The sequence below is a fragment of the Panthera onca genome, chromosome C2 (assembly GCF_046562875.1).
Source record: "Panthera onca isolate mPanOnc1 chromosome C2, mPanOnc1 haplotype 2, whole genome shotgun sequence".
In the NCBI taxonomy this organism is placed as follows: domain Eukaryota; kingdom Metazoa; phylum Chordata; class Mammalia; order Carnivora; family Felidae; genus Panthera; species Panthera onca.
In genome coordinates, this window is record NC_138347.1 from 148,504,104 (window position 1) to 148,524,274 (window position 20,171).

Genomic DNA, 20,171 nt, shown 5'->3' on the forward strand with positions numbered 1-20,171 from the left:
CAGAGAATATGCTGTAGGAGACTCTACCTCTCCCTAAGTTTTGGAACACTGTTCAATAAAACAAAGCCTTTGTGGATATGAAAAATATCTGGTCATTTCACAAGAATCTGACGTAAAATATAGGGGACATAGCAAACCCGAATTTCATATACAGCAGGGGAGGGGAGGCTAGAAAATATGTCAGAGACAGGAAGTTATCCACTAGGGAATCTGGAAATGAAAGTATTCTATTCAAATTTGGAAGGTATGCTAAGGTATGACCAAACATTGGTGGTGGTCTGGTGGTGTTCATGAAATTAAGTTTAGGGTATGAGAGGTACCTATTTAGCCATGCAAACTCCAAGTAACTGAGATGAGATACAAATGAACAGCTTGTGTGACTACTGAGGAAGAGAAAATGCGACACTAGGTGCTGTACAAGAAACCGGTGCTTTCAAATACAAGCCTGTATCAGTAGGACGAAGTTGCGAATGACCGAGAACTCAAATCCAACTAGTTTAACAAAAGATGTTTATTGGCTCACATGACTGAAAATTCCAGAGGTGAGTCTATTTCAGGTAAGGCTTGGGCTAATGGCTCAAATGTCACCAGGGACCCAGTTTTTCTCTGCTTTGCCACTCTTTCCTTTGGTATTGACTTCATCCTCAGGCTCCGCGTGCTAACACCAGGAAGCTCCAGACTACCTCCCTCTTAACAGAATAAAAGTGTTGTTGCAGTTCAAGGCCTCATATCTTCCTATATACCATCCACAGGAGGACAGAATATCTCCTTTGGTTGCTCTCGAAGAAAAGCCTCTTTCAGAAGGCCAGGTAAATATCTCCTCAGATCTCATTGGCTCTGTGGCCAAAGTAATAGGGTAAGTTGATGCACCTAGGCTAACCGGGATCCACTTATGAAGTTGGGGGTGGACCCAAACCAGGTGGCTGAGAAAGGATGCTTTCCCAAAGAATATTTGGGTTACTGTTCCCAGACAGAAGAATGGATGCTGGGAACCAACAAAGAGATGAATAGTACAGAGCCCTGATTTGGCCGTGACAAAGACATGCTCAGAATTGCAACCACTGGTTTGCAACAGAGTTGCTTCTGAGACAACTCTGTAGCTACCTCAGAGTTGGAAAACAGGGGGGATTTAATTATTCATTCCCCCAAGAGATTCTGGGCAGGCCAGTTAATTTTCACTATGTGAATGACTCTATACACTGTTTTTATATTTCCTTACTTTCCAATCCTATGTTGGAAAATTTGGAAGATAAAAACTTGCCATAATCAATTCTTGATTTTAATATATTGCTAGTTGGGATTTATCAGAAAGTATCTTATATTTCTAATTTTTTCCTTTAGATTTCTCCAAAATTTAGGAAGTAAGTACTAATCATTCCTCTTCTGACCTCAAGGTGTGTGGAAAGTATTATTACAAATTGGAAAAGCTTCCATGTTATGATTTCTTCATCCCACATTACAGTCTTTGATATAGGCTCAGGACTTCCAAGTGCCTGTCTCTGGGTCTCTGGTAAGGAAAAGACTAGTTAGGAATTTTTTTGACAGGGGCCATCCATTTCTACGTGCTACTTCTTAATCCCTCCGACGTTTGTGTCTTTGCCATATGTGGGCAATTCTTTGTGACACTCCTAAAATTTGTCTTCCCATCCCACCACTCTGCCTACAAACATTTCCATCTTTGAGGGAGAGTTCCTAGGGCTGATCAACTTCCATGGTGCTCCTCCAGAAGTCCAAACTGTTTCTTCTCTTCCAGGTTCCATTTCTGTGGTTTCTGCTTCCTATTTGTTATCTGTCTCTCTCCCATTTTAAGATACTGACGTCATCTAGGATACACATCATCTTCACTCTGGGAGCTTATTAACATTTAGGATTTTAACGATTACCTCCTTTTAGCACTGGTCCAAGCATTCGACCTTATTTCAACTGCTGCCTGTGTAATGTGTCCACTGGTGATATTGCCAGCCTCCCACTGACCTTTTTTAGCCTCTCTTCCAGGCACTTCCTCCTGTCCAACTCCCTAAATATTGAATCAGTGTTTCATAGGACTCTATCCTGGGTCTTCATATTTTGCTATATTCTCTGGAGGCAGTACTGTCCAACACAACTTTTTGAAATGATGGAAATGTTCTATGTCAACATTATCCAATATGGTAGTCAACTCCCACATAGTTATTGTGTGCTTCAAATCTGGCCAGTCTGATAAGAACCTAAAACTTACAATTAATTTAAATACCTACATTTGGCCAGTGGCTGCTGTGTTGGATAATGCAGCTCCAGGAGATTTCCTTCATTTCTTCCCACAGTTTAAAATACCTTTTGCTCATTTGATGACTCCCAAATGCAAAGCTCTAGATATCACTAACCCAGAGCTCAAGCCCATATATACAACCACCACCTGGAATTTCTACTTGTGTATCTCACACATATCTGAAATGTCAATCCAAAACAGACTTCTCGATTTCTCCCTCCCCAAACCTATTCCCATTCCAGTCTTATTCATTCCAGTAAATGGTGTGCTATCTAACTCAGCTGCTCAAACCAGAAACCAATCCCTAATTCCTGTTACTCCTATATCCAATCCTTTAACAGGTCACTGATTTTTTTTCCAAACTGTATCTTAAATATATTTTCTCTCCATTTCTACAACCACCACCCACTCCAAGCCACTATCATCTCCAACCTGGACTGCTAGCAGTCTCCAATATGATCTCTCCTTTCACTTTTGTCCCTTAACAAGCCATTTTCTACACAGCAGCCAGGGATCATCTCAAAATGTGAATCAAACATGTCATTCCTCCACTGAATGTCCTCTAATAGCTTTTCACTTGGGATGGAATTGAATGATCTGAGCCACCTATGTCTACAAACCTAACTTGTGCCCCTCATACCCTTGATCATTATGCTATACCTAAAACCTTTTGGTGTCTTGAACATGCCAAACCCTTCACACATCAGAGTCTGCAGAGCTGTTCCTCTGCCTGCTGTTCTTCCCCCATTCTTCATATATGTGCCTTTTTCTCATTCTGAGATGTTTAATGTTACCTCTTAGGAGAGGTAGGCCTTCCCTGACTATTCATATAGAGGGTTCCTGTCATTCTCTCTCTCTCTGTACCATTCATTTCCTTTATAACACTTAGCAATTTTTAATAAATTACTTGAATTTTTTTTGTTTGGTCTCTCTCGTTAATGTTCCAGAAAGGCAGGAAACCAATCTGACTTACCATTGTTTATACAGCATGAAGCATAGTGCTTTACATGCAAGCAGGTACTCAGTGATTATTTGCTTAATAAACTTCCCCCAAATGCCTGTCCACATCACTCATTTCCATTTCCTGGTTCTGTTTAGTACAAAAGTTTTCCTACTTAGTAGAGGCACCCTACCTAGACTATGCTAGGCCAAGTTCTCCTTACTACTTCAGCAATCAGGGGCTCTAGAATTAATGTTTGTAATTTTCAGGAACCAGAAGTTTAGTCCAAGCCAGCCTCTGGCTTCTCTTCCTTGCTCCTTAGTCAACAATTATATTACCTGGCTAGGAGCTTCTAAAGCAGAATGCCTAATTAGCAGAGAGGCAAACTGCAATCTGAAAATGGCTCTACAGGTGAAGTCTGGAATGTACGTTTCATCTGTTTTGGCCAGCGCTCTTCTCTGAATAGGGCCTTTGTTTCTCTAACCCTTGAAGGTGGTCAATAGCATTCTCTAATAATATAGCTTACTCTGGGATGTGGGCTATCATGGTGATGAGAAGGGATAGGCTGGAAGGGGATTTGGGATAGTAGAGCAATCAGAGAGGTTATAGCTATAATTTTTATGGAAACAAAAATCTCCCACTTGGTTTACATTTTCCTAGTCCCAGATTCCTATCTTATAACACAAGGGCAGTCAGGTCTCCCACAAATGCATAACCCAGACTACTCTCAGTTACTTTGCTTAAGTCATCTTGGTGATCTCAAAGTAGACCACAACTTCTGAGGAAGAGAAAGTTCTGGAGTTGGCAATGTAACTGCACTATCATCTACATCAAATGGTTTTCAGTGAGGTAGACTTTTGAAAGCAGTATTAATAAGTACTTGTATATAGAAAGAATATGCCCAGGAAGACACACAGCCAGTAACAGTGATGGTCTCTAAGGAGGTAGACTGGGAGACAGGAGTGACAAGATTTACTTTTCAATGAACACCTTTTTGAACTATTTCAACTTTTTTTTTATCATAAGCATGTTATATCTAGTAAAAAATAAGTTAAGTTTCAGAATTTGAAAAACATAAAAGAAATAGTGTTGGTCCTCAAAGAGCCATTTAGCTGGACTAACACACATGAGACGTTAGAAAAATATAAGACAGGGGCGCCTGGGTGGCTCAGTCGGTTAAGCGGCCGACTTCGGCTCAGGTCATGATCTCACAGTTCATGGGTTCGAGCCCCACATCAGGCTCTGTGCTGACAGCTCAGAGCCTGGAGCCTGTTTCAGATTCTATGTCTCCCTCGCTCTGACCCTCCCCCGTTCATGCTCTGTCTCTCTCTGTCTCAAAAATAAATAAACGTTAAAAAAAAATTAAAAAAAAGAAAAATATAAGACAGCACATAGTTAAATACCAATTTGGACAGTACTGACTACAAGTAGAAGAGGAACAGGGGTCTGTTCAGTTAAAGGAGCTGGGTCTTAAATGAGGAAGGGAAATTTGTAGCCCAGGGAAACTTGAGCAAATAGAAATGAACAGAAGCAGAAATGTGTACAAATAAAGAACAGAAAACTCTGGAGTCAGATAGGCCTGATTCCAATCTCTATTCTGTAACATATTAGCTGAGTAACCTTGAATGAGTTTTACAACTTCTTTCAACCTCAGACTTCTCATTAGTAAAATGAGGATAAGTACCTACCTTAACAGGATTAAGGAAAACAAAAGAATGTATGTAAAGTGGTTAGCAAGTGCCTGACAGAGCAGATGCTCAACTAAAAGTTGCCTAGCATGAACATGGTTGAACAGTGGGACCATCTTGCTAGAGTACAGGGTATCTGTTCAGAAGGGGCAAGATAATACTATTAGAGTTATAACAAACTGTGGACAGTCACTCGTTTTGTCTCTGGGGCTGCTGTAGCATAAGAATTATAAACAAGCATCACCCTTATGCCTTCTCTAATGTTCAAGAAGGTGAGAGGTGTGATAATTACAGGGTTTCTCTCTAGCATGGCGCCTCTGGTGCTTAATCAAAACAGAATTCTGACTGAAGGCCTTCCCACAGTCATTACATTTATAGGGCCTTTCCCCAGTATGGATTCTCTGATGTCGGATAAGGTGTGCCTTGCAAATGAAGCTTTTCCCACAGTCAGTACATTCATGGGGCTTCTCCCCCGTGTGAACCCTCTGGTGCTGAGCAAGATCTGAGTTCCACATGAAACCTTTTCCACAGTCCTTACATTCATAAGGCTTCTCGCCAGTGTGGATTCTCTGATGTCGAAGCAGGGCTGGGTTCCGAGTAAAGCTTTTCCCACATTCCTTACATGTATATGGTTTTTCCCCAGTATGGATTCGCTGATGTTGTGTAAGGCTTGTGTTCTGACTAAAGCCCTTCCCACATTCCTTACATTCAAAGGGCTTCTCTCCAGTATGTATTCTCTGGTGCCGAATCAGGTTTGACTTCCAAACAAAGGCTTTAGCACATTCTTGACACACATAGGGTTTCACCCCAGTGTGAATTCTCTGATGTGCAAGGCAATGTGATCTAAAACTGAAAGTCTTCCCACATTCCTTACAACCATAGATCTTCTCTCCATTATGAACTCTCTGATGTTGGTCAAAGTCTTCAGTTTGATCAAAACACTTGCCACATTCTTCACATATACAGAATACCTGCTCACTGAGAATCTTCTCATGTATAACAAGGTGAGTATTAACATCAGTATTCTCTGAACCATCTTCTCCTGAGATCATCTCATCTTTGACAATCACTTCTATAACATCATTTGCAGCGTTCTCCACACTCTTCCCATTGGAGTAGTTGCGCCACCTCCCTAACCTGCTTTTTCCCTCCTCACAGGTTTTCCCAAACCAGAATTCCTGGGAACCACACCACCGGGGTCCACTTGATAGCACTATGTGGTCTTTTGCCTCCTCAAAACCTTCCTCCTTCAGAATAAAATCTTCTTTCTCACTCTTCAACACACCCTCTGAAAGAAGAAATCAAAGCTGCAAATGTCATCATTACCCATAATGGGGCAAATAGCATCACCAAGTGGTACTCGTACGTCCATTGCACTTCAAGTGTTACCTCATGTCCCAGTGGCCCTGTCCTAGATGAAAATGGCACCACAGGGCGAACACACTGAAAGGGACCAAAGTTTATGCTACAGAAAGGCAGAAACTAGACAAGGTCCCTGAGGGCTATGATTCCCAAGCACCAGACCAAGCACAGAGGGAGCTCTCCAGGAATAGTTTAATTGAATCTAAGGGAGACAAGTAAGAATTTCTTCTAGGTAGTCCAGTTTATAACATGAGAAACAACATGTTCGGAAATAAAGAATCCTTTGTGGTATACCTGGGGAACCTGAACTTGTCACACACAGTGGGGAGCAATAAGGAGAATCTTCCTCATACTTGTCAACACTAAAAGGAAATGTGGTCTTTTCATTCAATCCAGTCACCAGGTCCACCATGAAAAGGGATTCCCCAAACTACTTTATACACAACTGGGCAAAGACTGCCTCCTCTTTGTTCCCATAGTGTTTTATCCACACTTCTGTTTCAGTATCACACCTTAAAAACTAACAGAATGAATAAAACACAGCATTTTCTTTTAAAATACTGGTTGGCCATAGCGGCCAGTAGGCCATCTGTTCAGTTACAGCCTACGTTCCAACACACCCGAATTTAATTATAATTGATGATGACCAAATGAAAGCTGGAAGCTTAAAGTTTAACTTTTCTCTTATAGTTGACTTGGGGATTTTTAGAGGGTCTTTTATTTATTTATTTATTTATTCATTCATTCATTCATTTATTTATTTATTTATTTAATTTTAGTATATGAAATTTATTGTCAAATTAGTTTCCATGCAACACCCAGTGCTCATCCCAAAAGATGAGAGGGTCTTTTATTTAGAACGTACGTGGTAAAATGGAATTTTAACATTTTACAAAGGAAAGACAGAGGAAAACATGTGCCTGGGAGAAAAGTGTTCATTCCCCTCACTTACCAGTACAGAGTAGGCTTGGACCCTCTCCTTGCAGTTTCAGGTTCAACGGCTCTTCCACCTGTTCAAGATGGGAGATCGCAGCAGGCTTCAGAAATGGATATCCTGCCCGGGTCAAGATATAAATGAGGCTAGCTCAGTGAGAGGAGTGGGGCCCATGAAGAAAGGAGCAGAGATGGAAGTGGTAAGGGAGAATGAAGGTGGGTGGAGAGATCGGTACACAGATGACCTGAAACTGGAGGAGGTTAACAATATAAAGGACAGAAAACAGACCTTCAGGGAAGATGCGATTCCATCAGTTCCCTAAAACATGAAAACGCATCACTCATTTTTAAGTGTCAAGAAAAAATAGGGGACTAAGTTTTCTTCTTCACCTCCCCTAGGAGGTGAACTCCAGTTCACATGGAATAGAATTAGGAAAGGATTGAACTGCAAAGAACTATTCCTGAGGCTATGTTGGGAAGCCTCTAAGCTTAGCTTCCTTCCCGTCTGTCCATCTATTGCCTTCTCTTTCTACAAAGGATCAATGATGGATCTCTCCATGGCATCCACTAGAAATGGCCTCACAGACTTCACTCAGCCATTTCCAGAAGTCACTTCTTATTCTAATGACAGACACCTCAATTGCAAAGGTCCACTCTAATAAACTCTTCTTCAGGCTTAGCTAAGATTGGTCTCTTCATAACTCCCATCCAATGCCTTCTAAGAAACAGATCAATTTTTCATCCTCCAAATGACAATCTTTTATATTGCTGAAGCCAAGGACTGTGTGTCCCCTGAGTATTCTTTTCTTTAAGACACAAATGGACTTTGCATAGGGACATGTCCTCAAAGGAAGTTTGCTGCAGGTCAGGGAGTCAGGGTTTTACTCAAGGAATGACTTAGCTGTTGGTTTTCTGCCTAAAGCAAAGACGAGAAATTCCTTTGGGTGGTGGGAGAGTAAGCACTGAGATCCTGAGAGAGTGCAGAGGACAGTGTAGTTGTCTCTCTACATCCATTCTACCAGCACCACCAACCCCTACCCCTACCCTGCCCATTATGGAGAGCCCTGCCTTTTGGGGGAGAGCGATCCCAACTCCAGTTCCTAGTGTACCCCTTACTGGTCTAAGACAAGCAGGTTAGCCCGCCCTACTCACTACACGAGAGACGGTTTCAGAAATTGGCAGTCTAGGCCAAGACAATCAGTGCATGCTATTTCCCTGGCCATAGTGATTGGTTTAGAGCTGGCATAAGACTTAAGATGGTACATCCCAAAGGCCTGAGGAAGGCCTGCCCTATTTCTCTCCCTAGGTACGAAGAAGCAGAGCCTTGGTTACAACTACCAATCACCTTACAGCCACGAGAGGAGCCAGGCTGTAGGCAAAGCCAGCAGATAAGGAGACAAGAAAGAGCAGAGACTGAAACTGATCAAGCTGTAGCTGCACTCTATCTATGAACTTCCTACTTACATGAAATAGCAAATTCCTTTTTTGTTCAAGCCAGTTTGACCTGGGTTGTTACTTATAATCAAGGATATCCTAAGACTCTGGAAAGACAGCCAGACACAGCAAGGAACTGTGAGAACAAGGAAGTTGAGGGCACAGCTCAAGTTCCACTGTGCCCACAGAAGAGCTCCTGTGGGAAGAAGATGGAATGGTGCGAGGGAGGCAATAAGGGGCATAGCTGTCACCAGCAAATTAGAACAGGAAAGCCCTATGTTCCTAAAGGAATGCCAGGGCTTTGCCCACCAGAAATCCCTGAATTGGAAGTATATGGCTCAGAATTATTGAGACTTCTTGATTTCTAATGATAAAGATGACCATGATAGCCCAAAGGGCAGTCAGAATCTTCTTCTGGAAGATGATAAGCAGGCTGAGAAAGTAGAAAGGCCACCTCAGAGTGTAAACAGAAAAGTCAGGGAGTACAGATAAATGGTGGCCATGATAAGAACAGTGGAAATGAGGAAGAGGCAAAAGAGGTAAATGAAAAGGAGCCAGGGTGAACAGACTCAAGAAGAGGGAAAACCATGGGGACACAGGAAAAAAGGGGCAGGGGGGAGGGGAGGAATCCTACTGGTGTCTATAGCACTAGGTTAAGAGAACACATACCTACTACACTGTAAAGATCAAGACAAGGGAACTGGTCAGATAACTGGCACATGTACCCTCACTCACCTGTGGAGACGCCCCTCGGGCACTCTCCATCCAGAGCTCCCTGAGGAGCCTTGCACCAGGGCGCTTCCCCTCGCTCCAGCTGGGAAATCAGAGCCGGTTTGGGAAATGGAAATGCTGGTTGAGGGGGAGGAAATGGGACAGGCAGGTGAGTGGGGTGACATAGAGCAATCCCAAGGCTCCTCCCAGGCTTTGTCTTCAGGGGCAGGAAGGGAAAGAAGGGAATTAACCAGGGAAAGTGAAAAAAGAAAGTCCAGGGGAAGGACCAGGAGACCCAGGGCAGCAGGGCCAGGAGGCTGACAAAGGTCAGGAATTAGACCCAGAGGTGCTCAACAACAGTTTGAGTGAGCGAACGGATGATTCCACTCGTTGAGAGATTGAGCTTTTTTGTTCTCTCCCTCTCTTAGAGCTCTCAAGTTCAGACATCTGCATCAGGATGCTTGGTATTGGGCTGGGTCTCCCAAACTAAGCGGGTGGGAAACTGAGGGTTTGGTGGGACACCAGGAATCTGCTCTCTTCCTACTGTACCCATTAGCACAGGAGTTGAGAATTAGCTCCCACCCTGGGGCAAGAAAGGCTGATGTGAGGCCCAAATTTACACCAGGACTTCCCACTTGTTAGCAACCGCTGAGGCTGGCTCATTAAGAATTCAAGAGGCTGAAGTTGCCACTCAGGTGAGGCTTATCAAAGACTCCAGAGCTTCTGAGGAAGGAGGAGCCGGGGAACTCTGGAGGGCAGAAGCAGAGTCCAAAAGGAAAGACCCTTACCCAGGGAAGCCACAACCCCATAATTCTCCAGCATCACGTCCCTGTACAGGACCCTCTGAGCAGGGGCCAGGCCGATCCATTCGTTCTCAGAGAAGTAGACGGCCACATCCTCGAAGGTCACTGACTCCTGAAACAACATGTGTTTAAATGCCCTCGGACAATTCCAGACCCAGGCCTACAGTAGGGTAGATGAGGCACCAAGTGGTACTGGAGGGGATGCCCATTGAGTTTCTGCATTCTGAATGTCTAAGGGAACTCTCAGCGGATCTGCGTCTCCTACTTACAAAGATATGAGGGATCAGTCATCAATTTCTCACATCCCTTCATCTTAACTTCACCACATCACCTTTTTCATGAGTCTCTGCAAGCTTCCCCTTTCCATCTTGTGCCCAGAACAACTATGTGTGCCCTAGGTGCCATCCTTTCTCCACAATGTACCCTCCTCCAGAGGTCACCAACCCTTCATAACAAGTACAATCACCATTTACCCATTTGAGCCCATGCCAAGAACTTTACATATATTACTTTGTATGCCTCACAGCCTATGAGGAGGGTATCAGATTCACTTTATAGAAGAGGAAACCGAGGCTCAGAGTTACAGAACTGAGACAGAAGTCAGGCCTGTCTGACTCTCTGGCTCTTACTTACTGTACCACACTGCCTTCTATCCTCACTCCTGCCACCCCTGCTGCCCCTGTGTGAGATTCTTTCTCTTCTCTTCCTTCCTGTCATTGCCACTAGCCAAAGAGGCAGCTAAGGGCACCTGAGAACACTCAGGTTGCTCTGGAGGCTGGACTTCAAAACGCAGATCCAAACTGACTTTGCTCCCTGCACTCTGCCCCTCCAACACACTCTCTAAAACACCCCACCCTACTCTTTCTTCCCCACTTCCCAGTCTTAATGTCCCCTTTTCCTGTATCTCTGGGAGGCCCAACCTTCTGCACCTTCTCTCTCACTTTCCTCCATAAGAAACACAAACAGTGCTAATGGAGAGCCATCAAGACTTACTTATAATTCCCAGCCACTGCCTCATTTAGGATCTCAATCTCCATACTATGGAGGGGCTGACTCTGTTCCATTTCACATCAGTCCTTGCCCTACAAAGTCCCCACAGAGACTTACCCGACACTCCAGGGCTCAGACTGGGGGGCCGGATCACCCTCACCTACCTCAAAATGTCCAAATCCTCCGCACGCGGACCATTCCATTCACTATTCAGAGACCCAGTTTACCTGCCAAAGATCATCTCCTGCACCACCACCCTCATCCCCTATCCTGTCACCATCCTGTTACGAATCCAAACCCTTTCCTTGCCCAAATTGCACCTGCAATCTGTGCCATTGCACCTGCAGCCCCCCTCCCCCCTGCCTGGAGATCCAGTTCCTCCCTCCAGCGCCAGCAACCTCATATTCATCTCAAGACCCACCTCAAACATAACCAGCTCTCTTAACACCAGTGATATGGAAATTCTGGACATTCGTCGCTGCGCACAGCACTCTGTGAACCACCTCCTCCCCAGCACTTGGCTCATGCCTGTGCAGCCGCACGTGTGTTTCCCCGGCTGGCGCAAGTCTGGGGGATGTCGAATTCATTCTGCTCCCTGCCTGTTCCTCCGGACCCTCCACTCTGGGCTGTACCCCGATTTCCCGGCCGCCGCACTGCCCCCTCCGCCCCTTCTCTGGACCTAGAGCACCGGGCAGAGCCGAGCCAGCTTCGTAGCGCCGGCCCCGCACTCACCGGGCGCGCCCGGGCCGGCGCGCGCAGTCCCGGTAGCAGCTCGAGTGGAGGGCCGAAGGGGGCCCCGCCCGCCAGGGCCGCGGCCGCCATGGCCAGGGCCGCCCTCCCGGGAAGCGAGCGCGCGCCAGGCCTTACTGGGGGCTGCCCGGGGTCGGGAAGGGACGCTCCGGACCGGGGCGGGTCTGATACAGCGGCCCAGGAGTCGGGCGCGCAAGCCCCAGGCTCCACGCCCCGGCCAGTCCCACGCTCAGCTCCCCACGCTCCGAGAGGTGGAGGCTGCTGCACTCTTGCCACTCTGGCTTCTCTAGGACGGTGGAGGGCGCCACGTCTCTGTGGTCCTCCCTTCTGGCCCCGCAAAGAAACAGGGAGGGCAGAGCGAGTGCAGCTCTCCCACTGACACCGACTGCCTCAGGGCGCTGCTGTGGCAATGCGGGGAAGCGGGCGTGGGGGGGAGGCTTTCTCTGGGAATCCTTTCCCAGCCCTCTTCTTCCCACTGACCACTCTTCTTCGGTATTGCACTGCACCCTTGTAGGACGGATGCTAATATGAAGCAGCAAATACTTCACATAGCCGCATCCCTTTACTGGGTTCTACATTCCCAGAGAGCAACTAACGTCCTTGATCAACTTTGTGCCTCGAATATTCACCCAATGTCTAGCAACTCTTATGGCCCAGCTTCTTTAAGTGCCAAGGAATATCTGTCGAATAAAGGAATGAATAAATGTTGAAACAATTTTTCAGTTGAAGAAAGTAAGGCCCAAAGAGAGGAGATGGCTTATCTAACATCACATAGCATGTCGGGAAAGTTAAACCTTTAAATGAAATTGTGGAAATAAAAGACCACCAACATGAGAACAAGCAAAGGCTGTTTATTCAGAGCTTGCTCTAAGCAAGGGAGTCAACCACCATCACTTGCATTTGGTAGGCTCTAAGTCAGGCAGAGAAGTGAGAAAGCTTTATAGTTGGGGGTGGGGGGGCGGGCAGGGAAGAGACTTCAGGTATGCTCTGATTGGAGATTGTTGGCCTGGGGGGCTAACCAGAAGCAAAGCATCTTATGTGATTGGTTGGGAGAGGATATTAATCAAATTCTGGCCACGTGGGGCTGACTGCTACAGGGTTTATTTTGGCTTCCCGAACTATTTGCCACAGATACTAGTGTGACTTCCCAGACTGGTAACTACAGATAATGGGTTGGCTTCCTGGACTGGTTGTTACAGACTGCGGGTCAGAGTTATATTTTTCTATATGGTCTGTCCATTTTCCATTTGTACATGTAGTCTCTTGGGATGAACAAATTAGGAAGATGTCTGCTTCACAGAAATTCCAGCCTAGAGGCTCATATTCCTTTTAGGTCCCCAGGTACTGAAAGCTTACAGATACCATACTTGTGAAAAATCACAGAACAAAGGAGACCTCAGATGAGCTCCAAGGTATGTTTATTTGTTTCTAAGAGGATCCAGAAGAAGCTCACAAATGGACACTAGTGAATAGTCCACAAGCACTGAGAAGGAAGCAGTGAGCCTTACCCTAGGACAGATCACTAGGAAAGATGAGCACACAACAAATGCTCCCATGATTTTCTTCGGGAAAAATGGAGAAAACTGCACTGAGTGCGAAACAATTATGGGAGTTTTGGCTCAGAACAAGGAGCCCTCAGATACCTGATTATTAAGTCATGGTCTTAAGGAAGACCATAAGGAAGGTCTCTTATGGCTCTGACCAGTGTTTTGATTCAAAACTAAAGAGGAGAGGGATAGTCTATCATATTTACCCATATATTTTTACTGTTTCTATTGTTCTTCCTGTTAAACACACAGCAGCAGGCAAGGTCAAGGCCATGTCCTAAGTGACTCAGCCAGTAGATACAATAAGCCACTTTCAGATTCATACAATGTATTACTTACACAAACAGCAAAAGGAAGAAAGAGTACCCAAGCATGCCGGTCTCCAGCTCCTTGTCCCATACACCAAACACAATGACACCAAAACAAAAGGGGGCTCAATGACTGCAACATCCGTGGTAAGGAGCCAATTTTAGACTATAGCTAAGCAGTCACAGTATGCAGTTACATCCAGAAAGCCTCATGCCTCTTCAGAATCTTAGAGGCAATGAGAAATTGTCTCATGACAGCCTCCCATAAGAGATAGGGAAGGGAGTGGGAGATGGGCTTGAAGGCCAATAAAGCTCCTCTCATCCTCTCATGTTCTATAAGGATCACAAGGTGATCTGCCATGGCTCAGAGTAGCTGTAGTTCAAGGCTTTGCCTGCATGGACTATATAGATATGTGAAAACTTGCCAGGGCACGACGGTGGAGCCATTCCCCTACAACTAGACCTCTCAACTTTTACACATAAAGATTCTCAGGAACATGAGCCACCATGTAAGTCATCAGATGCTCTAATTAGCTGTAATGCTAAAGGCCTGGATCAAATACATTCCATTTGTCTTAGGCAACATTAGACGAAAGTGACCGTGACAGTGATACACAGTAGTAGAGCCAGGCCCACTAGAGAATGGACCATAGTCAGGCTCCTCATGCAGAGCCAAGCCAGCTAAATGTGTCATTATTCTAAGTGAGGGAAGAGATACTGGCAGTGGCACATACCCCACCTAAACTGGCCAGAAAACAATCCAGGTAGTACCATCTCCATTACCACTCATGCTAGAGAATTTAGAACAATCAGTAGTCTGTGAAAAATGTACAAAAAGTCCAACAATAACAGGATAAGGCTAAAGGGAGGCATTTCAATATCCAGAAAGTTCATCTTATTCTGTTGTTTCTTGCCGAGAGTATTTCTTTCTGGAGTCAGTGGCTGTTGGGAGGATTCTGAGAGTTTTTAAATTAGGATTGTTTGTTGGTCAGTAGTCAAATTGAGGGTGGTGATGGTGGAAGCTTGGGTTAAGTTAGTAAGATATCCTACAGACAAAAGCTAAGAGATTAATGGTCCCTCCCTCTGCCCCTGATTTCCCAGGGTCTAATTCTTACCAACCAGGGTTGTCTCTCTCCTTACACGGCCATATGACCATTATGACTAGTCTCTGCAACAATCACTGCACCTTTCCCCCAATTCTCTCCATATCTAACCCACACCATATGCTTAGACTCATCCCTAGTTAGCTCAGAAGTTCCTTTCTTTTATAATTTAGAACATTCTAGAATATCTCCCACCCCCTGACATGTGGGCCATGCCAAAACACCTTAGTAGTTTTCACCTTATAATTCATGATCATTATGATCATTATCTATAATTGTCCAAATCCAGCAAGCATGGGTGGGGTGAGGGGATACACTAAGTTCCAGTCTCCAAGTCCCCAGCTCTTTTTTCCTACTTTCAAATTCTAGTAGTCCAGTTTTCCAGGGATAGACATAGGAAGGAAAAAATAGAGTTATATGGGTTATTATGTGGTTTGGGTTTCCTGCAGCCAGTTAGGGCTTTCTTCCACTCTTGAACCTCATAATTAGGGACATTATGCTTGAATGGGAGGTACTCTTTTAGGTAACTATCACATTTGGAACCCTAACAGATTATCTTAATTTGTACACCACTAAAAGCTTAGGCTTGATTGTCCAACTATCTTTTTCAGTTTTTCAGAGTTCACTCTCTCTTTTAACAGCACCTGCTTCTTGGGGATGATAAAGGTCATGAAAGGTCCAGCTAATGTCCCAGGGAGTTGTCCACTGTTGTACTTTTATCTATAAAAGTACCACTATTATCTTATTGGGAGTGTTTGGGGAAGCTAAATATGGAACATAGGTCATCTAAGAATCTTTGAATGGTATTGTCCACATATGCCTTGTGGAAAATGGTAGTGCCATACCCTGAAAGGATGTCTACTATAGTCTATGCCCAGCAGTATTCTTCATATGAAGGTAGGGAATCCATTCAGTCTATTTGCCAGGACTTGCCAGGTCCAGTACCCCCACTTATGTGCTTCAGAGTTTTGTTTCCTATTCAACTGTGTGGCTGGCAGTCCAGCCATATTTGTCAAGCTTCTTCTTCTTCTTCTTTTTTTTTTTCCCTCCGAGAGAGAGGGAGAGAGAGAGAATGAGAATGGAGGATAGGGACAGAGGGTGAAAGAGAGAGAATATTAAGCAGGCTCCTGATTCCTGCTTTTACGGTTTCTTTTCTGTTTGTAGAACTTCCTTTAGCCATCACTTTAGGGTAGGTGTGCCAGTGACAATTCTCTTAATTTTCCTTCATTTGAGAATATGCTGATTTTACCTTCCATTCTAAAGGATATTTTTACTGGCATAGAATTCTGAATTAACAGTTCTTTTCTTTCATCAGTTACCTGATAAACTTTGCGCCACTTGCAAATGATTTTCACGGTTTCTGGTAAGAAATCCAAGGTCATCTGAGTTGTTTCTCTATATGTGATATGCTGTTTCTCTCTAGCTGCTTTCAAAACATTTTCCTTGTCTTTAGATTTTTGAAGTTTGATTACATTGTGTCTGGACTTGAATTTCTTTGGGTGTATCCTGTTAGGGGTTTGTACAGCTAATTTTGATGAAATCCAATTTACCTATTTTTTCTTTTGTTGCCTGTGCTTCTGATGTCATCTACATGAAACTGTTGCCAAATCCAATGTCATAAGGATTTTCTTCAATGTTTTCTTCTAAGAGTTTCATGGTTTTAGATCTTGTTTAGGTCTTTGATACACTTTTATTTTTGTATGTGGTGTAATTTCATTCTTTTGCATGTAATATCCAGTTTTCCCAGCACCACTTGTTGAAATGGTGTCCTTTCCCCCTTTGTCTTGGCATCCTTTTGGAAAATCAATTAACCATACACATGAGGGTTTATTTCTGGACTCTATTCTATTCTATTGGTCTATATGTCTGTTCTTATACTGGTACAACAGTGGGTTTTCTTTTTTTACTATAGTTTTGTAGTTTTTCAAAGTCAGGCAAAGTGGATCCTCCAATTTGGTTCTTTTTCAAGATTATTTTGGCTATTTAGAGCCCCTTGCAATACCACATGAATTTGAGGATCAGCTTTTCCATTTCTGCAAAAAAAAAAAAAAAAATGCTATTGGAATCTACAGATCATGTTGTGTTGAATCTATAGATCACTCTGTGTAGTGTTGACTTCTTAACAATGTTATGCCTTCCTCTCCATGAACATGGAATGTCTTTCCATCTTAATTTACAGAGTGCAATTTCTTTCAGCAATGTTTTGTATTTTCAGTATACAAGTCTTTCACCAACTTGGCTAGATTTTTTTCCCTCAGTATTTAATTCTTTTATATGGTATTATAAATGGAACTGTGTTCTTAATTTCCTTTTTCAATTGTTCACTGCTGGTTCATAGAAACACAGCTGATTTTTGTGTTGATCTTGCACCCTGTAACTTTGCTGAATTTATTAATGCTAGTAGTTCTCTTGTAAATTCTTTGGAATTTTCTATAGATAGGTCATGTCATCTGTAAATAGATATAGTTTTTGCTCTCCTTTTCCAATTTGGCTCTTTTTTTATTTTTCTTATCTAATAGCTCTGGCTAGAACTTCCACTATACTGTTGAATAGCAGCAGTGAAAGCGGGTCTCCTTGTCTTGCACCTTCTGATTTTAAAGGGAAATTCTTCAGTCTTTCACCACTGAGTATGATAACAGCTATGGGTTTTTCATAAATAATCTTTATCATATTGAGGAACTTTTCCTCTATTTTTAGTCTTCTAAAATATTTTATCATAAAAGGATGTTCAATTTTATCAATGAATTTTCTGCATTGAGATGATCATGTAGGGTTTTTTTTTCATTCTATTAATATGTTGTATTATATCGATGTTGTGTTCAACCACCCTTTTATTTCTGATATAGACCCCACTTGCTTATGGTGAATCATCCTTTTAATATGCTATTGTATTTGATCTGCTAATATTTTGTTTTGAGGATTTTTGCATCTATGTTCATAAGGGATACTGGCCTGAAATTTTCTTTCATGTGATGTTCTTATCTGATTTTGGAATCATGGTACTACTGGCTTCCCAGAGTAAGTTATAAGGTGTTCTCTCTTAAATTTTTTGTAAAGGTTTGAGGATTGGTGTTAATTCTTCTTTAAGTGTTTGGTAGAGGGGCACCTGGCTGGCTCAGCTGGAGGAGCAACTTGATCTTGGGGTTGTGGATTTGAGCCCCACATAGAGATTACAAAAAAAAAAGCTTAAAAAACAATAAATGTTTGATAGCGTTCACCAGTGAAGCCATCTGGTTTAGGGCTTGTTTTTGTTGGGATGCTTTTAATTAGTGATTTAATCTCTTTACTTGTTATAGGTCTGTTGAGATTTTCTATTTCTTCTTGAGTCGGTTTAGGTTATTTGTATTTCAAGGAATTTGTCCATTTCTTCTAGGTTATCTAATTTGTTGATGTACAATTATTGATAGTGTTGACATAAAATTATTAAAATGCCCTTTTATAACCCTTTCTATCTCTGTAAGGTCAGTAGCTATGTCTCCACTTCCATTTCTGATTTTCATTATGTGTATCTTCTCTCCTTCTTTTCTTAGTGAATCTAGCTAAAGTTTTTTCAATTTTGTTGAACTTTTCAAATAACCACTTTTGGTTTCACTGATTTTCTCTGTTCTCTATTTATCTCTGCTCTAATCTTTATGCTTTCTTTCTGCTAGCTTTGGGTTTAGCTTGTTCTTCTTTTCTAATTCCTTACTGTGTAAACTTAGGTTATTGACTTGAGATATTCTTTTTTAACGTAAGCATTTATAACTATAATTTTACCTCTGAACACTGCTTTCATTATATACCATGATTTTTGGCATGTTGGCTTTAATTTTCATTCATCACAAGGTATTTTGTAATTTCTCTTATGATTTATTCTTTCAAGAAGAAAGCTTTAGGAAGCTTGCATGTGGATTCTTTCAGACTTCTTGTGTATCTTTTTCCCTTATGATCTGGCTATGTATCCTTAGTACACCACTGTAATAAATCTTGGAGTACAACCATATGCCAAGTCCCATTAGTTCTTCTCGGGACTCTCTGAATGTTAGGGTGGTCTTGGAGCTTCCCCATAGGTTGATGAGGATTAGATTGCTTAATACATGTAAAGCATCTAGCATCTTGGCTCATGGTAAATTCTCAAAATAAGAATAGTGATGGTTATAGTCACAATGGGGATGACCAGTACAGAGACATGAACAGGATAGGTGCTCAAGGTCAATCAATCCAATTCCCATCCTATCCCTCCATCTTCTCCCACTATATTCCCTCATCTAAGTCTCTTAGCAAATGCACAGCCCAATATCTTTATAATGGCATCTCACTGCTGGCAAGTACCTCAAGTTTAGCTTCCTGTTTTACACAGCATAATAGCAAGGCCCAGAGAGGTAAACTGAAATGTCCTGGGTCATGTCATGAGTTGGTGACAAAGTTGTAACAAGAACCCAAGTTTGCCCTTTAAGTCCTACATTGACTTCACTGACACTTGGTATATGTGATACAGACTAGGAGTAAAATAATTAACCTGGGGCCAGGCTGTCAAGAACCCAGCTGCTGTCAGGGTATTTCCTTCTCTTCCTAGAAAAATAAGAAACCTTGAAACCTAGGAATTAAGAGAAGCCATAAACAAGTTCAGCCCCAAATCAAATGAGACTACTATTTGATCTAAAGGCAGAGTGAAACAATTTCCCCCCTGCATCTCCATTTCAACAGTACTGTTGTTGACTTCTGGGGGTGAGGTAGTGAGCAGGAGGCAGGAGGCACCGAGGGAGCAGTGAATACCATCAAGCATTGGAACAAAGGGCAAACAAGAGGCAGAGAATAGCCAGTACAGCTGCACTAAATAAAGAACACCCCAAAGAGAATCCCAATATACAAACCACAGCAGGTGAACGCAACCCTCCAATGGGTGCACGATTGCTCAAAATTCTGGGCCGTATATGGAACGAAAAGACATGAGACCAGACTGGACCAGAGACCCTCTCGAGCGCTGTCTAGAGGTCTCAAACCACAGCCCACCACCCCTGCCCACCACAGAATGGGCAAACGAGGTGTGCAAGAAAGGAGCACAAAAAAATGTTGAAGGACAGCCGAAACAATGCTCCTGCCAGGGGCCCGGGGTGAGAAGTCTCAGGAATACGGACCCACGTGGCGGCTACGCTCAGCGAGCTCGTCGGTGGCAGTGAAGGAGGCAGCCCTTGTCCGCACGCCTTCCCCCAGCCCCACGCCCTTACTGACCAGCTCCGCAGACGAACTGACAGCCACACAGCACCTCTACGTGAAGCCCAGCCGACTGACGGATACAGAGCGCCTCCGCGCGGAGGACTGCCCACACACCACCTTACAGACTCCGTCGCAGAGACTGCCAGGGCGGAAGTGCG

General features: G+C 43.5%; 1 protein-coding gene across 5 annotated transcripts; it reads right to left on the minus strand.

The window, feature by feature from the left end:
- Positions 1-493: 493 nt before the first annotated feature.
- On the minus strand, positions 494-20,137 carry ZNF662 (zinc finger protein 662). Of its 5 annotated transcripts, none has more exons than XM_060638432.3 (5): positions 20,029-20,137; positions 10,105-10,231; positions 9,341-9,454; positions 7,191-7,292; positions 494-6,164 (listed from the first exon to the last, which is right to left on the minus strand). In XM_060638432.3, exons 2-5 carry the CDS (start codon positions 10,136-10,138, stop codon positions 5,134-5,136), a joined length of 1,281 nt encoding a protein of 426 aa, XP_060494415.2. In that variant the 5' UTR covers positions 10,139-10,231; positions 20,029-20,137; the 3' UTR covers positions 494-5,133. The 5 variants fall into 5 exon arrangements, with proteins under 5 accessions (XP_060494415.2, XP_060494412.2, XP_060494414.2 ...); XM_060638429.3 differs by lacking the exon at positions 20,029-20,137 and adding an exon at positions 11,842-12,345; XM_060638431.3 differs by lacking the exon at positions 20,029-20,137 and adding an exon at positions 11,977-12,342.
- Positions 20,138-20,171: the final 34 nt, after the last annotated feature.

Excerpts from the sequence above, each read along its gene's own strand:
- ZNF662 (XM_060638428.3), bottom strand. The coding sequence starts at position 11,635 with ATGAGCCAAGTGCTGGGGAGGAGGTGGTTCACAGAGTGCTGTGCGCAG. Across the intron at positions 7,293-9,340 it reads CCCGAGGGGCGTCTCCACAG|GATATCCATTTCTGAAGCCT; the intron begins GTGAGTGAGGGT and ends TGACCCGGGCAG. Across the intron at positions 6,165-7,190 it reads TCCAAGCCTACTCTGTACTG|AGGGTGTGTTGAAGAGTGAG; the intron begins GTAAGTGAGGGG and ends TTCTTCTTTCAG.